This window comes from Ambystoma mexicanum, chromosome 6q (genome assembly GCF_040938575.1).
Source record: "Ambystoma mexicanum isolate Mex_15411 chromosome 6q, UKY_AmexF1_1, whole genome shotgun sequence".
NCBI lineage: Eukaryota > Metazoa > Chordata > Amphibia > Caudata > Ambystomatidae > Ambystoma > Ambystoma mexicanum.
The window spans coordinates 1,529,356,691-1,529,374,225 of record NC_090937.1 but is presented as its reverse complement, the minus strand read 5'-3'; the positions used below and the strand labels follow the sequence as shown (position 1 = coordinate 1,529,374,225).

The following is a 17,535-nucleotide window of genomic DNA, read 5'->3' as shown; positions in this document are numbered from 1 at the left end:
AAGGAGGGGCGGGTCCTGCGGTAGAGCTGGGGCCTGGTATAGTGCAGCATAGAATTGGGCAAAGGCTTCTGCTATCTCGGCATCTGACCGGCAGATCTCGCCCTGTGGGGTAATGATCTCCCGAACACAGTGCTGTCCCTCATCTCTCCTCTCCAACCAAGCCAGCATCTTCCCCGCCTTATCCCCCAGCTCATATATCCTAGCTCTGGATTCCCAGTGGGCCTGCTTGGCATTATCTAACATAAGATTTTGGAGGTATTCACTGGCACGTTTAAGGGACGTATGGGTTTGTGGTGTAGGGTCAAGGGTGTGTTCATTCTCTCGGTGTGTTACCTCTGCCTCTACTATCTTCTGGAGCCTCTCCCTTCTCCTATTCGCAGTCCAGGAGATTATTTCTCCCCGCAGCACGGTCTTGTAGGCCTCCCACAACACTATGTAAATTGGGTCCTGGCAAGGTACCTCATCTTCTGGAAATCCGTGAGGATCTGGTTTTGGGGATAGGAAATATTATATATAGTTCATGGTTACAAACATTTAAACGTTGGGGGGAGTTTTGTGAAAAATGAAATTAGCAGCAATGCAGAGCGTACCTTATGTTAGTGGTTTAAACAGGGATGGGCTTTTTTTCCATGGCAGATTTGGTTGAATTCGATTTCATCAATTTTTTTTTTAACAAAAGTCACAAATATTTGCGGGGGTCGGTTTAGGTACATACATACATAATTTAGTGGGTTTATGGGAGGGGTGAGGTGTGTCTCCCCCCTGTTATATTTGCTGGACAATTGACCATAAACAAAATAATTAGATTAAATCTAATTCGACAAAATCTTTTCAACAAAATCATATACAACTGTTTAAACGTACAACCAATTTATCACAGAACTAGTTGTCCAACAAAGATTTGTGGCCATTCGTATGTTCCTAAAATGCTTTTTTGATATTATTCAAAGGAGTAATGAAACCTGTTGGTGCCATTTGTTCCCACACTGTCCATCTTGGAATGTTAAATCTTCTAAAAGAAAATAACTTCTAGGCTTTAATAATGTACATTGCTCAGTAAGACCAGTCTAATGTTCTTATATGGACTAAGGTGAGTGGGTAAAATATATGAGGGCACCTGGCTAGGCCCAAAAAGCCCAGTTGGGCGTACGTATAGGTAATCAAAGTAATCAGGGTGAAAGGTCACACATTCATTTCATTTTTCTTTCATGGTAGCAAACCTATCATGTTGAAAATCGGAGATCAATCACGGAAATTTTTTTTGATTCTATGTATTTAATGCATGTTTTTTATAAGAAAAAATGGGGAGAAAGCACCCAAGGATATTCAGAATTTGTTTCACAAAGTATACGATACAAGTGAGCGCAACCTAGTCAGGTGGACTAGATTTTGGTAAGGACATAAGTTTTGCTTTCATTCGACGGCATATTGTGTTCAGACGATTTCATTACCATCTCAGTGTTGATACCACACACTATCACACTTTTTTGTCATGTTCACTGAAATTCATTCTATGTCCACAATGTATTTGTCAAAACACAATAGGTTTTCTCTCCCCTGCTGACTTCCTGGCTGAATCTGAAATTGCACTGGTTTCCTGGCCATCCTCTGATTTCGGACCCAGATCCCCTGCCCTGCCATTAGCACACCTACACTGCCTTCCTGGCAACCCCTGCACTTGGGGACTGTTTACTGTATCTCTACAGTTCCACTACCAGCACTTGACACCTTATGTCTGCACTTACCACCAGCTGGCCGTACTTCACTATTGTTAGTATCCTTATCCCTTGTACTGCACTTTCCCCCTTCCCATGCAATTGCGCAATCTGAATGACACCTGGCCTAGTAGAATCGTTGTTTGTCTTCCCTCTGTTCCCCCTCCCTTGCCTCGAAGTGCCTTGAAACACTTATGATATGGCATTTATAATGTGCCTATACACATCATGTATAACAGTGGATTTCTTTTCGGTGCTGGAGCTCTCATTGGTAGTGTGCGCGGATTGCTCCTTTGCTAGCGGTCTCATGCCTAGTGCTGAGTGCTGTGCGAATACTAGCGTTAGCGAGACAGCCGAGTGCTAGGGGCCTTGGCTTGTTAGTGAGCAGTGGACTTCCCCTGCCATGCATATTAAACTGTTTTTCATTTAATATCTATGTGCCTCTTGTGATCTTATTTTGTGACTTACAGTGTACTCAGTGCATTGTAAAACCCAGGTTCATTCAAAACACAGAATGAATGGCCGGGACAGCATACAAGTAGCTCTCGTCTTACAATAAGTGTGAGCGGCTTCTACATCAAAAATACATCATGAAGGAGGTCTCACTATAATATCGATTACAAAACCTATGAACCTCTTGGATTGCTGAATATTCCAAGCTACTTAAAGAATACATGGTGGTCAGTTCTATGATAGGTTTAAACATATCTGATGGCACCACCTGAACCCAGCCCCTTACAGATATTGCTTTCATTACATCAGTACACTGATAGTTTACTGGTTGGCGCTGCTCACTATGGTCATTATGGAAAGAGGGATTTTTATTGGTTGGCCCTTTACTAACCAACCTTAGACACTTTGACGAGACGTCAAGATATAATGGAGATACATGGTGGAAGATGAGAAGTGCATGGTCTGCAATCATTCCATTTAAATGTACTCCCATCAATCCCAGGCCATGTGCCTTATCTGATACCTTTGTATTTTGGCATTTATCATCATCTCGTGCTGTGTGCGCACGCTTGGGAGTTCGGCCGGTGTCTTACCTGTACTTGGCTCGTAATGAATAACTAATGTTCTTCATGTCTTGATCAGGTGTTAAGGGACCGTGTCGAAAAAAGATTTTCTTTATATTTATGTATTTAACAAATCCTAATGTACAGGTTATATTTCTTGTGGCCTCTTGGGACTCCCTTCACCTATTCGCTATGGAGTCTTTTTGGCATGCTATTCTCATGCACCTAGAAATCAAAGGCTGTCTGTGTTCCTATTAATTCAATTAACTTTAAAAGCTACTTCCTTGTCTCCTGGGAACTGTTATATTGTCACTGCGTTCTGCACACCCACTACTCCCTTCCTTGCCAGACCATGGTGCGTGCTACAACCGCTGTCTGTGGCAGCTTCAAAGCTCCTAAAATAAATGACTTTTTGAAAATTTTGCATCTCATTTAAGGCCTTGCTCATTTCTAAGCCTGCTGTGCCTCTGTGCTGGGAAAATGGCTGGACACTTGCGCTTCTCTCGTCACAGGAGAATATCCCATTTTCTCCCCGGGTGCTCCTACAAGCTATTTATCATGCTTTCCAAGGTCTTGTTGAACCTCTCAAAAAGCCCATTTGTTTGTGGATGGAAGGATGGAGAAAACCGGTTGGTGACTTCACACTCTTCCCACATAGCCTTCATATATGCAGGTATGAATTTGATCCCCTGTCAGAAATCACTTTCTTGGGGAATCCAACATGGGAGAATACTCCAAGCAGAGCTTTCGCAACCACGGGGGCTTTGATGCTCCTTAGTGGGACAACCTGAGGGTACCTTGTGGGGTGCATTACCTCAAACCAAGATGCATCTGTTTCGTGAGCTGGTTTGAGGATCCAAAGGACCCACAATACCCATGCCTATTCTCTCGAAAGGCCGCCCAACCACGGGTAGTGGAATTAAAGGGGCCTTTGTGGCACAACCTGATTTGCCAGAAGCTTAACAAGTCAGGCAGTACCGGACACATTCCTTAACTTTGACGCTGTACTGCAGCCAGTAAAAGTGTGCAGACAACCGGTCTGATGTCTTAGTCACTCCCAAGTGACCTGCAAAAGGAATTTGGTGAGCCAAATCCAGAAGGATCTTTCTGTGGCACTGGGGAATCACCAACTTCTGTGCCCTCACCCTCAGAGTCCTTTTGCTCACTGTACAGTAGTCCATCCTCCCAGTACATTTCGAACAGTCCAGGAGCCTTGCCCTTAGCTTGCTCCTCTGCCTGCTTCCATAGACCCGCCAGAGTGGGAACTCTTTCTGGTCTGTGAAGTCGTCAGTCTGATCTGGGCCCCCAGCTGATGCAAACTCATCCAGCTTGGGCAGGCCCTTCAGATCTGCGCTCACCTGGTCCTCCACCTCAGGTTCCTGCACTGCACTAGGCAACTCTGAAGTCACTCAGTCCCCCTGCTACCAAAGAAGGGTCCTCAGTGGCTACTGGTCCCAATCTCGCAGGAGTAGGCGACTCAGCAGTCTGTGGAACTGGACTAGGGGCTACCAGCCATGCTGGTCCTTCCAACAAGCTCTCTGGAAGCACTCCAGCCCCTAAGGCTTTGACAGTGTTCAATTTGGTGATCTCTTTCACCCTTGATCGGGTAACCGCTGCGACTATCTAAGGATTGGGAAGATCATTACCCAAAAGACATGGCACGGGATGGAGTCTTTCTGCGCTACATGGCGCTGGGTCGCCAGCTGAACTCTGTCGCCAAGGGGCACTTACTCTTTCCATCAAACACACTGATGCTACAATTAGGTCCATCAATATATTGGCCTGACTGCACACACTGTTGAGTGACAGCAGTGAGGCCAGCCAGGAGTTGTGTCCATGGATATACACACGTTCTAAATAGAGTGGAGTATATTTGGTAACTGGGATATCCTCTGGAGACCAAGTACCATTCCCAATCACTGTAAACAATCCACATGCGGCCACTGTTTGGACTAGTGTGAAGTCCTCCTCTAAGAGGCCCACACTAATGATGGCCTCTTCCATGAGTCCGACATGCACTATGGCTTGCTTGCGTAAGCCTTTGCAAGCAGGATCGTTACGGCATGCCAAGCCCCAAGATTGTGAAGACTTTAACCGGCTTGCTGTATTGGGACTTTGGGTGTGCATACGGGTTGAGTTGTGAAAACTCCAAATCCAGAGACATGTCCAGTCCACTAGCATCATGGAGGCCCTCCGCAAGGTGGAGCAACCCCGCCTGGCACCACCCATCCAAACTAACCCGAATGGAATCAGGTTACCCTCCTCGTCGAATATTGACTGCATTGCGTCAAAGTACTGACAATTTTGGCAAGGGGTAGTTGTCCCTGGGGGTCTCGCTCGAGGCCGTTTGACCATTCTTGGCTTCCTTTGTGCTGGACAGGCCAGGTGCAGTTAAAGCCATATCGGCCAGGTGTCGAGGCGGAAGGCAGAAGCCAAACCAGCCAGGGTCTTCTCAAAAACCTTGAGCATTTCGATTTTAAAACACGCCCACGCCTTCCTAGGCGCCCCGATCATAGGGTATGGCGTACCCTTATTGTCTGATGAGTCGGATTAGCATCTGCTCTTTTTCTTGTGCAAAGACGGTGAGGAGGATTGGTGTGATTCGCTCCGAGAGTGAGAGCATTCATTCGATTTTGATGGTGACATGCAGGTAAACGTGCATGTGGTCAGCTTGGGAGTGAAGTTGGATTCTGTGGCCATATATGAGGTTTCATGTAATGTTAAAAAGGGGAGTTGGAGATTGTGAAGATTCCGAGTCCAATGAGTATGCAACCAATCAAGTGACGACTTTCTTTTGTGGGAAAGTAACAAAACTCCAAGCATTACACAAAAACTAAAAGTATTAAGAAGGGGGACACAATAAGCAAAGGTGTAACAGCCTCAGGCACAGACTTGATAGATAGCGCCCCATCACACAGAACCCAGAGTCAAGTAGTGTAAAAGACACAAGTGGGCTCAGGCGAGCAGAGGCAAGGTCCCTTAGTGGAAAAGAATGAAGATGTACCCAGGGTAGGATTCTCTTGTTATCAGGTTCAAGGATCCTTTAAAAAGGAAGCTGAAGGAGCAATATAGTGGTAAGTAAAGAGGAGAGGGTTGTGACCAGTATTTGGGTGGCGATAGCTATAGAGGTATTTTGCTCAAGTTGTATTTTCACAACAACGTAAAATTGTCAACAAAGCAAACCTCATTTCAATAAAGTACGATTGTAGCATCCTGTGGTCAACTCACTTACGGCAATGGAATTATTCTATTAATGAAGCAAGTGCTGCTCATTTTAACTGCATGATTAAACAGGCTTTGTGTTAAGAAGAATTTTCATTTATGTGCCAATTACCTTCAACCTTAGAGACCCCATCTCTATTACTGGATTTAAGCCTTTTAATGTTAACTCCTGAGTGAGTGGGACCTTTTTCTCACACATGTGTTTTTCCATGATTTGGATTTTATGTTTTCACGGTTTTTGGAGTCTGACAATCTCCATAGGCAACTGCTTTTTGACTGCAAATGAAAACAATATTAAAAAGTACCACATCAAGGGTTACCAAAGATTGCTGGTGGACGCAGCAAACAGTTTAACCGACTTGCAACAGGAGATCCCTCCTGGTGAGGATTAGATCCTCCTGTCCCTTAGTGTGGGTGGAATGTGTGTTGGGGAGAATTTTCATTTCTGTGCTAATTTCCTTCATCCTTACAGACCCCCAGCTCTTTTGCTGGATTAAGGACATTTTAATTTTAACTCCTGAGTGAGTGGGACCTTTTTCTCACTCTCTCATGTGTTTTTCCCTGATTTGGATTTTATGGTTTCACAGTTTTTGGAGTCTGCGAAACTCCATAGGCATCTGCTTTTTGGATAGTGACACACAGCACCTTCTTGGATTTCTCTTAAGGTTTAAATACCTTTTCTTGGGTGAACTACAGTTCCCAAGAACAAAAAGATGAAATTGATCTTACTTACCTTTTCTCTTTGCAGATCCAGCACACATCAAATGTGGAGTGCTGGGGGGTTAATTGGTAGCCCCTTATCCTACTTTCTCATGTAACATATTTTGTGTTACCCTCACTACTTTAAATGGCTGGTGGCAGTGGTTTAATTTGTACTACCATTGTGCTTTTCTACCGCAGGCTGAACCCTCAGCTGCAGTACAGCACCCATGGGTGTCCACTTTGTCAAAATGACGCCCCTCTTATTTTTTCACATTTTTCTGTTTGTGAGGTCTTTCTGGGTTCTTGCTCTGTGCGTTGAGACAGGTTTGAGCCCTTTGTGTGTTCTGACTTTGGCAGGTTTCAGCCCTGAAGCCCGCCTCTGGCTCCAGTGTGTCTGGAAGGACAGGATGTGAGGGAGGGTCCCAAAACTCCCCTGTCCTTGGTCTCTAGGTGTGCCTGAACAAAACCAGTCCTGATTGGCCGCCTGGCTGTCCTGAGAGGACAGCCACCCTGCTGTGTGATTGACAGCCTAGGCTGTGCATTAATTGGAAAACTTGCTTAAAAGGTGAGGGTTTTGGGACTAGAGTCAGAGTTGACCACTGAGCGAAACATCTGAAGCAGGAATCTTGAAGAGAAGCCTGCTGCAACCTCCTGGCCCACGAAGTACCAGTGAAGCCCTGCTGCTGTGCGGACCTCTTTTTTCAAATCGACAGAGAAGCTCCAGAAGGGACGACTTCTTCCCATGGGTTAGTGGGGCCAACTAAACCCCGAGACAAACTCCACTTAGGCACAATCCCTGACTTGCTGTGCCTCTACATTGCTGCAGAAGCCCATTGCCAGGGGTCGGCGGTCCATAGTCGAGTCCAACGTCTGCCATGGAACGAATCTGGCCAAAAGCTCCAGGTGCCTCCTAAGGACACTTCAGAAGAAAGAAATACCAATCTAGAGTCCAGGACTGAGGGAGCAAAGAAACTCCAACCGGAGATTTGTTCTGCATCAGTGCTGTTTGGGAAGCGCTGAAACCGCGAAGTGCCGCTCAATCGAAGAGAGCCCGTACCTGCTGATGACCTTCCAGAGTACTGCGGCAGCAGTCGTCCAGATGTCCTCCCTTTTGTCCCCACGACTGAGGCTCAGGAACCAGGGTCGGCATAGCTGTAGCAAGATTGACTCCAGCTGGGCCACTATTCTTATAACCAGAGGTACTGTTTGGGCTTGGGAGTACTTACATTCTTGCCATATGTCATGCTGTCTCACTTGAGATTTGCACTTGCTTAACTTTGAGTTGATTTCCACTCCCCTTGGCTCAGGCCTACAGCTTATGAGTCTTCAGTGATTTTCTGTGAACAATCTGACTTTGTGAAAGACTTTATCCAAGAAGTGCATCAGAACTATAGACTTCATCCAAATGACTTTGGCTGTACTCGCTCCCTAAAGGCACTCTTCAAAATCCATTGACTTTGGCATTGCTTGTCCCTCTTTAGGTTGTAGCTTGTTGAATACGGTTACTTCTGGGAAAGGCTTACCTGGACTTCATTGGAAGATTCAGTTGTCAAACTTTTTATTTTCCTTAACCCTTCCTTTCTGCAACCCAGAGTAAACAAAGTATGTTGGTGTTATATATAAATGCAAATACTATCCATGTAATTGAAGTCACTTCAGGGAGTAGGAGAAATGTATTGAGCATATCCAAATAATATTCTCCAGCTTTATTGATTCTGTAAAGTATTTCCAAAGTCTACTTGAACCATTACAAAGAATTGCCTTTTTAAAGAATGCTAATTTTTAAAAATAAAATGTATTATTGATTTAAATTGATAACCATTTTACAAAATAGCAATCACTTAGCAAGTTCTTTTAACAGTAGCCAAAAAGTACTTGTGTTTTTTTTTTTTTTTTACGTCGTCCGGCGTATGTTACTGTTGCTTTGAACTTGTCCCATCCCTCGCAGTTTCTTCTGTTACATCAAGTCCACGATGCTCCAGATCAATGTATCTAAAAAATGTGGCTACTCCAATCACACAATGGGTGTCGTCGCTGCTAGTCAAAATTGTCCACCAATCGTCTTCTGTTAATGTGGTGAATGAGTTCAGAATTTTCCCAGAGCAGCCCTCGCACTGTAGGTCCCTTTGCACCCAAGGAGAAGATGCCTGCTTGTTTCGATCTCATTCTCCTTGTTGCAATATCTACACTTATTCGTCAGTGAAAGGTTTCGTGTGAACAGTATCTCGTTTGTTTTTAGTTCATTCAAACGAAAGCGCATAAAGAGCCTGCTTAGATTATTGTTCGGAAACTTTTCCAAATAGCTTCTTACATCATTTCTTTTCTCGGTGGTTGGAAAAGATTTTGTCAACTTATATTCATTTGCCATCTCTCCCGTACGTATCCAATCAGCCTCAAAGAGTTTCTTCATTACTTTGGCAGGATTTGTCAAAAGAAGTTCAACTAAGGCATTTATAGATTCTAGGATTTTAATGTTGCGGTTTTTACAAAGTTCCAGAACGGGAATGCTTCCTCCTTCCATCTCTCTATTAACCAGTTCTAATGCTTTTGGTTTAGTGTCCAAGAGGAGTTTTCAGTATAGCTTCAATGTATTTCTCTTGAAAGAACCAGAAATACAAGACTTGCTTGGACCACAGCAAGTCTTGTATTTCTGGTTCTTTCATAGATTGGCTTATCATAACTCCTAGATATTTAAAGGAGCTTACCTTTTTCCAGTTTCAGTCCTTCAGCGAACCAATTGGCCTGCAGATATTTCTTACTGCCTGGGGGTTCCCATACCATTACTTTCGTTTTTGAGGAGTTCAGCTGTAGGTTGTTTGTTTTAAGATACTCACTCAAGTTCGTCAGCTGCCTCTGGAGGCCTACCGGAGTCCTGTCTAAAAGAATAATGTCATCCGCAGAGACGGGAGATTTCCATTCCCCCTAGTTTTGGGGGGAACATTCTGACTGTAGATTCTGTGTCCGCGTAGTCGGCTATATAGGCGTTGTATAGTGCTGGTGCTAATGGGCACCCCTGTTTTACACCTCTTTGAGTGGTGATTGCTTTTGACAAAAGGCCGTGTTGACTCAATCTTACAGTCATTGTGGTTTCCTGATAAAGTTCTTGAAACAGTGTTATGATGTTCTCTGGGCATCCCATGTGTTCCAGCTTTTGCCATAAGAGGGCCCTGTTGACCTGGTCAAAGGCCTGGACCAGGTCAATAAAAGCCATGTAGGTCGATTGGCCGTCTTTAAAAGCCTTGGCCTTTATTGTACCCAACGTTATGATATTAACGGCAGTTCCTAAGTTCTTAACAAAGCCTGTCTGAAAAGGGTCACTGCACTTTGCTAAGACCAGCCATTCTTGGAATGCTTCCAGGGCAAAGCCTGCAAAAATGTTCCCAATCACATCTAGGAGTGAAATTGGGCGATAATGATTTGGGTTTTCTCTGTCCCCTTGTTTGAAAATCGGGACCATTGTGGCTGTGCTCCATGTTGAAGGAATGGTTTGTTCCTGGTTGCAGTTTTGGAATATTTTGCTAATAAACCTCGCCCATAATATTGGCTGTTGCAGATCTTTGTTGTTAATTCCATTGGGCCCTGGAGTCCTAGATGTGCTCAGTTTTGAGATTTTATCCTGAAGTATGTCTTCGTCCCATGGAATCTTCCATGACTGCCCATTTCCGATATTACAATGTTTCAGCGCGGTCTGGACTCCGTTCACGTGCGCCACCGATCTGTACAGATCGGAAAAGTGACTCAACCAGGCCTCCTCCCCTACACTATTTTGGAGGGCGTTATTTGCCGTTGCAGTTCCTCTTATCAGAGACCAGAATTCACTTGTCTTCTTTCCGAAAATGGTTTTCAATATCAATTCGGCATCTACCTGATATAATTGATGCCTCTTTTGCGATATCCATATTCTGTATTCCTGCTGGGCTGTTTTCCAACGTTCTGCGTATGCCGGAGATCCCGACGCCCTTGCCAGTCTTTTTAGTTTATTTACTAAGTGTCACTTGCTAGCAACTTCTACATTTTATGTATGTTGATGGTTGGCGGACGACTGATTAGATTTATGTACAGGTTTTATGTACTTGTTTAACAGGGGGGGTATAGTACACTGCTCCCAAGTTGTCCTCTGGTGTAGTGGTGTTTTTTGCTGATGGTACTGTGTAACTTTCTGAAATTTGATTAAGTGCCTTTTCTGAAAGTTTTAGGCGAGTTCCCCCTTTGTTCACTTCTAGCTCGTGTTCGAGGCAGAAATGCTGTTTCTGTGATGTTGTTCATCTTGTAGATAGTAGGTTGTGATCGCCGTTAACAGTCTCCACTACTGCAAAGCTTACGATTAGGCCTAACAGTTCTTTCGACCCATATCTGTGGTCGATTGTCCCCGTTTGGGATTCCCTTTGCCAGGATGAAATTGTTCTGTTAGTTTCTGTGCGTAGCCATTGCAGATTATGGAGTTCTCAGGCCGTTAGAGTTTTCTCTAATTTTAGCCCTCTTTCCAGGATTGGGGATGTGTTTGGTAAATGCTAATTTAAAACTGGTGTTAAATATTTATGACTGAAACCTTGAGTGTGTTACTTGTATTGACGGATTTAATTTGTACAGCTCTACAGCTCAGATTTACCCCTCTTGAGATAGGCCTGGCTGCTCAGTCACACTACCAACTTGTGTGGTACAAACCTATAGCAAATTATGGGTTACCCAATACCAAGCAGATAAGTCTTATGTAGTGTCACACAGTCTAACACTTTTTTTAAGGGACTCCTTGGCTTTAACCCATTTTAGTCCAACATTTCATGCATGTACTTTCAGGTGCGTACCTGCAGTGCACAGTGATAGGGTGGTTACCAGACTGCTGCTGTTGCTTCTGCACGGCAGCAATAATATTGATCATTCCCTTCCCATCAGTGGGGATACCAACTTCTGGCCAACCGTGAAAATGGAACTGCCTTATCTGACGCGTCTTGTTTTCCTGCACAATATTAAAACAAGAATGAATGCATTTAGTTTGTCTCAATTCACGTAGCCCATGGCAATTACTTCAAATCAACATCACAAAGGTTAAGCGTAAAGTACGCGCATAACAGGACGGTTACCCGTGTGTTGGCAACAAACAAATCCCGGACAGTGTAACTTTCACATTCTTCTTCTTTTTTTAGTTCAATTGTGATATCTCCATGGGTTACAGTTCCATCGGAGGGCCAGTACTGGGCACATTTCTCCTGAAAAATAAATACTGTGTTATCACCCAGGCCGACTTAAGGCAATAATGTCACTCATTGATTAAAGGAAAATAACAGAGTTCATATGAGATTGAAGAACAAGCCACGTATTGTCAAATATGTCAAAGTATACCAATTGCTGCAACACCGATTATATGGAAAGAACAGCAGAATGGAGATCTGAAGAGACATCTTTACATATAAAAGGTAACCGGTACAACATTTTTCTGATCTAAATTCTCAGCCACCTAGATTAAGAAGGGATTTGTGAACCTGAAGCAACGGTATTCGTTAAAACAGACAAGGGAGTGGGTTCTGCAGAACAGACTCGCATCCAGTAGGAAAGGGTTAACTAATAACTTCTTAAAGATGCAACTTTCAGCACATGGATGGCTGCTGGTATACATTTGGGAAATCTTACTACAAGTTCCAGAATGCACCGCTGTTTCCCTCAGCTCTCTCCACCATGTTTCTCTCGAAGTGTTCTCACATACTTTGCCTGTTCAGTTTTACATTTCTGCATTGTCTCATCCACAATGAGACTCTGTTGTTCTCAGCCATCTTCTATGAGATGTTTGCTGCTCTTTTCCACCTTCCAAAAGTTGTTTCATCTCATTGCCACTGCTTATGGTATAGATATACAGCTGTAGGACTCCTGCAGGCGAAGTCAGCAGGCTTTATGGCTTGCACCTTATGCTTTGCAATAATACTTTTGCATGCAAACCCTTTGATCTTAAACTAGGGACCGATTCTCTCTACCTTGCAAGAATCACTGTTTCTCTGGTCTGTGGTTTCTGGATTGGCTAGATCCTTTCTCTGCTCTACTGGTACCACTAGTCAGAGTATCTGCTTGAAGAGGTAGCCCTCTTAGTTTAATACTTCTTTGTCATTGTTGGGTAAGATTTTCATTGAAATTGTAAATCTTCCTGACCTGTGTCAACCCCAGAACTTTTTTGCTTTACTGGTGGATTATTTTTCCTATACCTGTGTGAGTGGGAATCTTTTTCCACACTCATTTTTTGGGCTCTCCATAGTGCTTTTTAAAGTTATTCTCTTTAACAACTTTTTGACAATAAGTGCATGTTGTTGCTGGGTTGCCCTAGGGGCTCCTCTTTCTACTTTCTCTGGCTAACCTTGAGAGAACTACAGTTCCCGAGGGTAGAAAGGATCTTTGGATCACTATTGCATTTTGTTTGGTGAAACCAGCACACCCCACCTTATGCGGAGTGCTGGGGGGATGCAATGTATCCCCTTTCACACTGTAACAAATCTGTTACAGGGACAAGCTTACCTTCAATGGCTGGTGGCAGTGATACCTTCTATTAATTTGGTGCACCTTTACTGAGGGTTGTGTTCACAGCTGCAGTAAAGGCACCAAGGGTGCTCATTTCACCAAAATTGCCCCAGTCTTCTTTTTTCGCCAATTTAGTGTTTCTTGTCCTTTCTTGTTCCTTCCCCTGACATCCAGGGTTCGAAATTCCTTTGTGTGATTTTTATCTTTGGCGCGAGACCCCTTGACTCCCCTGCCCAGGCTCCAGTCTGTCTGTGAAGGCAGGAATCGAGGGAGGAGTCCAAAATTCTGCAACCCTTTGTTTTCCTCATTGCCTGAATGGGGACAAATCCCAGTGGGGGGCTGGCAGTTCTGATTGGACAACCAGACCGCCCCTTGTTGTAAATTTCAGGGAGAGAATGCAGAAGTTGTGCTGTAATTCCTGTTAAATACTCCGAACCTGGAAGCTGAATACAAGTCGACCACTGGAACTGAAACCGAAGAGGATGATGAAGAAAAAGCAGCTGAGATGATTTCCAGCAACACGCCTGCTGTGTAGCCCTTCCTTCCAATCGGACCTGTGGACTCCGAAAGGGACGACCCAGAGCCTGGCGAGACCCACTAGACTCAAGAAGACCTGCATTGCGAGCCATCCCACGCCGTGCTGAGACCTTGCTGGGCTGTAATACCCCAATATCCTGGGACCTCAAGCCATCTTCCAAATTCTGAATCTCGCTGGAACTTTGTGGGCATCCTGGTGCATCTCCAGAGACACTAATCGAGTCTGAAAAGTTCCCTCACCAGAGTGCTGGACCTTTGTAAAGACGAGAATTCTACCGTGATATTCTGTCTTCTTCTGTGCTCCTTTAAAAGGAGCTAAATCCACAGAGCCGCATCCAGCCACGAGGAAAATCTTATCTAGAGCCTTCTCTGTTGATCCCTGCTGCAAAAGGTCCTTCTGATGTCTTGTTTTCAGTCACCACAACAAGGAATCCACTGACCGGGTATTTGGCTGCAGATCGTGAAGTTCTCCTGCTGCAAAATCTTCAATGCTGAGGTATTGTGTTGTTCTTGGGTATGTACTTACCTTAAGTCTCTTATGATTCCTGCAAAACCTGGGGTGTTTTCTGTGGTGGGGAGGCCTCTCATCCAGTACTGCTAGAATCCTGCTAGGGTGTCTTCTGTGAAGCCCCGGACTCGCCTCTAACTCTTAAAGTAAAATACGGACTTTTGCTACTTAAGAACCTATTCTGACACTGTCTGTTGGTAACTAGATCCTAGTGACCCACCTTCTGCCAATGAGAACACTCATGCTACAAGAATAAGGGAAAGACTTAAGGGATTGGGCCATTTGCCTAGAAAAGAGAATACGTGTTTAAAAGTTACTTACTTGTAAAAAAGTTAATTGGTAACTAACTCAGAGTGAACAGTTACAAAACGTTCTTACTTACCTTAGATGTGTGATGCACTATTCTCAAAAATATGTTGAACATCTTTCTTTCCTTAGAACCGTTTTGCCATTCTACCAGAAAGTAGATGCAATTGTATATCACTGATCTGTGATTTGGTTGTGCCTCTTCCCAAAAGTAATGTTGGATTCACTTAGTTATTCCTTTTAGAATAATGGTATGAGTGTTCCCCAACTGGGTCTTGCTTCCCCTGACTTGCTGTTAGCCAGTCCAGAATAAGTCTGCATTACGTTTTACCTACCTAGAATAACTGAGTCATTCAGTAAAGTGTAACATTGGGTTTTCTTTCCCTGTGCTGTTTTAGAAAGACAAAAAAACAAACAAAACATAAAAAAAGAAGTCTTAGGTTTATACCTGCCCCTAATTGCTGATAGCTCCTTTAAAAAGTAGAAGGGTTTTACTTAAGTTAGCTTGTGTTATCACAAAACTAGTTATATGTTTTTACTGTACCTAGAATAAGTGCTCCACTATTCACAAAACGTATATTTGTCCAGTTAAATGATTGTGATTTGTTCCTGAGCGTCACTGTACAGCTGGTAGGGTCTACTACCCTTGAATTACTGAATGTAATCTGAAAGTAACGATTGGTTTTTACTCCCCAAGAATAGGTGTGACCTATACTGAATGTGTATGAAATGATCATCTTCCCTAGAACTACTGTTAGGTGGTCCAAATAAGGTTTATGCTTTGGTCTGTGAACTTTCAAGCATAGTGCTGTTTTTTTGATAATTGCGATTACATATAATGTGTGATAGTAATCATTTACCCCTAGATTTATCTGGGCCTACTTCTATTTAAATAAACCATTTATTTGTACAATACATAGTGTTTCAGTGTTTCTTTGGACCATTTGTATTACAATTTCATGTCTACTGATTCTACAGCCATCTCTCCCGCCTAAGATAAGCCTGGCTGCTCTGTCTACGCTACCCTGAACTCAGGTAGTACAGCCTTATACTAAGAGTGGAATCTTGTACCGCCTCAGTTGAATGTTTTTACTAAGCCCTTAGTTGGACTTCAGAAAAAACTGTCCTAACAGTCATTCTCTTTCCACTTACTCTTGTTGAATCCCCTTGGCATCACTAACTAGTGTCTGTACGCATCAGAAAATCCTACCAATCCTCCTAAAGATCTCTCTGCTCTAGCAGGACATCCTCCTCCCTGCTCTTCTGGCATTATTTGTCTCTTCCGCAAAGCGACAATCACACTCATGCGATTGCAGACGCAGAAGGCAGATTGTGGTGATTATATTACAGGTAAAGAGTGGGACAAATCAATAACATCTGCTGTACCATCTGCTTGGTCACTCTCTGATCGGGATGGCCCAAATAAAATACCTGGATAAGTAATAATCGTATGGCATCAGGCATTTCTCTCTATTAATTTCCCGCTATAGCCTTTATTTTTCAGCCACCATCAACACGTCAGTGTGATCTGGTGGAGGGAACAATTGATGTACTTGTTTTTTCAAGCTTGCTCATATAGGAATCTATGTCCCTTGTTTAATGGATGTTGTGATGAATCCTATGGAGTCCTCACAAAAACCCTGCCTAATGTCTCCTCTCAGGTGGGCAGGGAAAGGCAGACGCTTCCTGAATCTGACCCTGGGGGTGGTGTTAGCCAGGAGAATCACCTGGGAGGAGAAGGTTCCCAGGGAAACAGGTAGACTTCATGGGATGAGACGCTGTATTTGCCTACCTCCAGGAAAGGGATATCATTAATGCCAGTACATGTAATGGCATGTTGCCGAAGTGACAAGGCATTCCCTAAAGTTAATTATAACAATGTCAGTGAAGACTCAGAGAAAAAGGAAATCCTATAAGTCTCAGGAAAAGCTTGGAGAGAGGTCTTTAAAAACGACCAATTTGAAACTGAATCAACCCTCTGTGAAACCAAATAAAATATACCTTGTTGTCATTGTGATACTCCTTTAAGGAATATTCTTAATGAGAAAAAGGAACTTGGTGGGGAAAATATTATTACAAGAACTAACTTTTTTTGTGATCAGGATTTCAAGTCCCAGAATTCCCAGAGTACTGGGACAAAGAAAAGGGCTGCAGAGGCACATGGGATTAATTACATGGGACTGCAGAGTGCAGTCCATTGGGAATAACCCATACCAGAGGATGGCCGAGGGGCATAAAAGGCCCCCTCAGGTGCCATCCACGAGATCAAGAGCAAGAGCGAGATTGAGATCAAGATGAAGGTGGAAGAAATTATGGATTACTCACCGTAGTGACGCACGTACTCCATACTGTAAGGGCGCCCCTCGCTAGGGACGGGACACAGATTATTTTTCACCAGAAAATATCTTCTTCCCCTTCACATTGAGGGCAGCACTCAGTCCTCTGAGGCGTTGACAATATTACCATTGCCTAAGGACACCAGTTTTATTAGGGGGGGGGGGAGATGGTGGGACGTATGGTTTCCTCCATACTGTATGGGCAATTACAACTGAATTTAGCCCCAGGGTGGCGCAGTGACCTTCTTAAGAAAACAAGTTCCTTAATACTGCCTGCCCAAATGCCACGTCTGACCTGGAGCCGGCATCCAAACAGTAGTGCTTGCAGAAGGCTGAAGGCATGGCCCATGGAGCCGCCTTGCTGATGACATGCCACGGAATAGGACTCTGGAGTAGTCTTGAGTCTCATAGCGTGGGCATGCATATTTGCCAGGAGGGGTTTGTGCTGCCCCTCATAGGCCTCCTCGATGGCTGAAACCATCCACCTTGCTATGGAGGCCTTGGAAGCCCGAAGGTGACAAAGAGAGCCTCTGTTTTGAGGAAGCTCTTTGTTCTGTCTAGGTAGCATTTTAGAGTGCCCCTAACACTAGACAGTGCAGTACCCTCTGAACTTCATCCTTGGGGTCCTCGAAGAAAGCAGATAGCACCATCTCCTCATTCAGGTGAAACGAGGAGACTACCTTAGGTAAAAA

General features: G+C 44.0%; 1 protein-coding gene across 3 annotated transcripts in view; it reads right to left on the bottom strand.

The window, feature by feature from the left end:
• The window catches only part of PTPRA (protein tyrosine phosphatase receptor type A), an 874,792-nt gene that overhangs the window by 17,091 nt on the left and 840,166 nt on the right, over positions 1 to 17,535 (bottom strand). For all 3 annotated transcript variants that reach the window (XM_069632225.1, XM_069632227.1, XM_069632226.1), the window contains 2 exons: positions 11,737 to 11,862; positions 11,461 to 11,612 (listed from right to left, as the gene is read on the bottom strand). In XM_069632225.1, the coding sequence (XP_069488326.1) occupies positions 11,461 to 11,612; positions 11,737 to 11,862 (278 nt within the window). The remainder of the gene's footprint in view (positions 1 to 11,460; positions 11,613 to 11,736; positions 11,863 to 17,535) is intronic.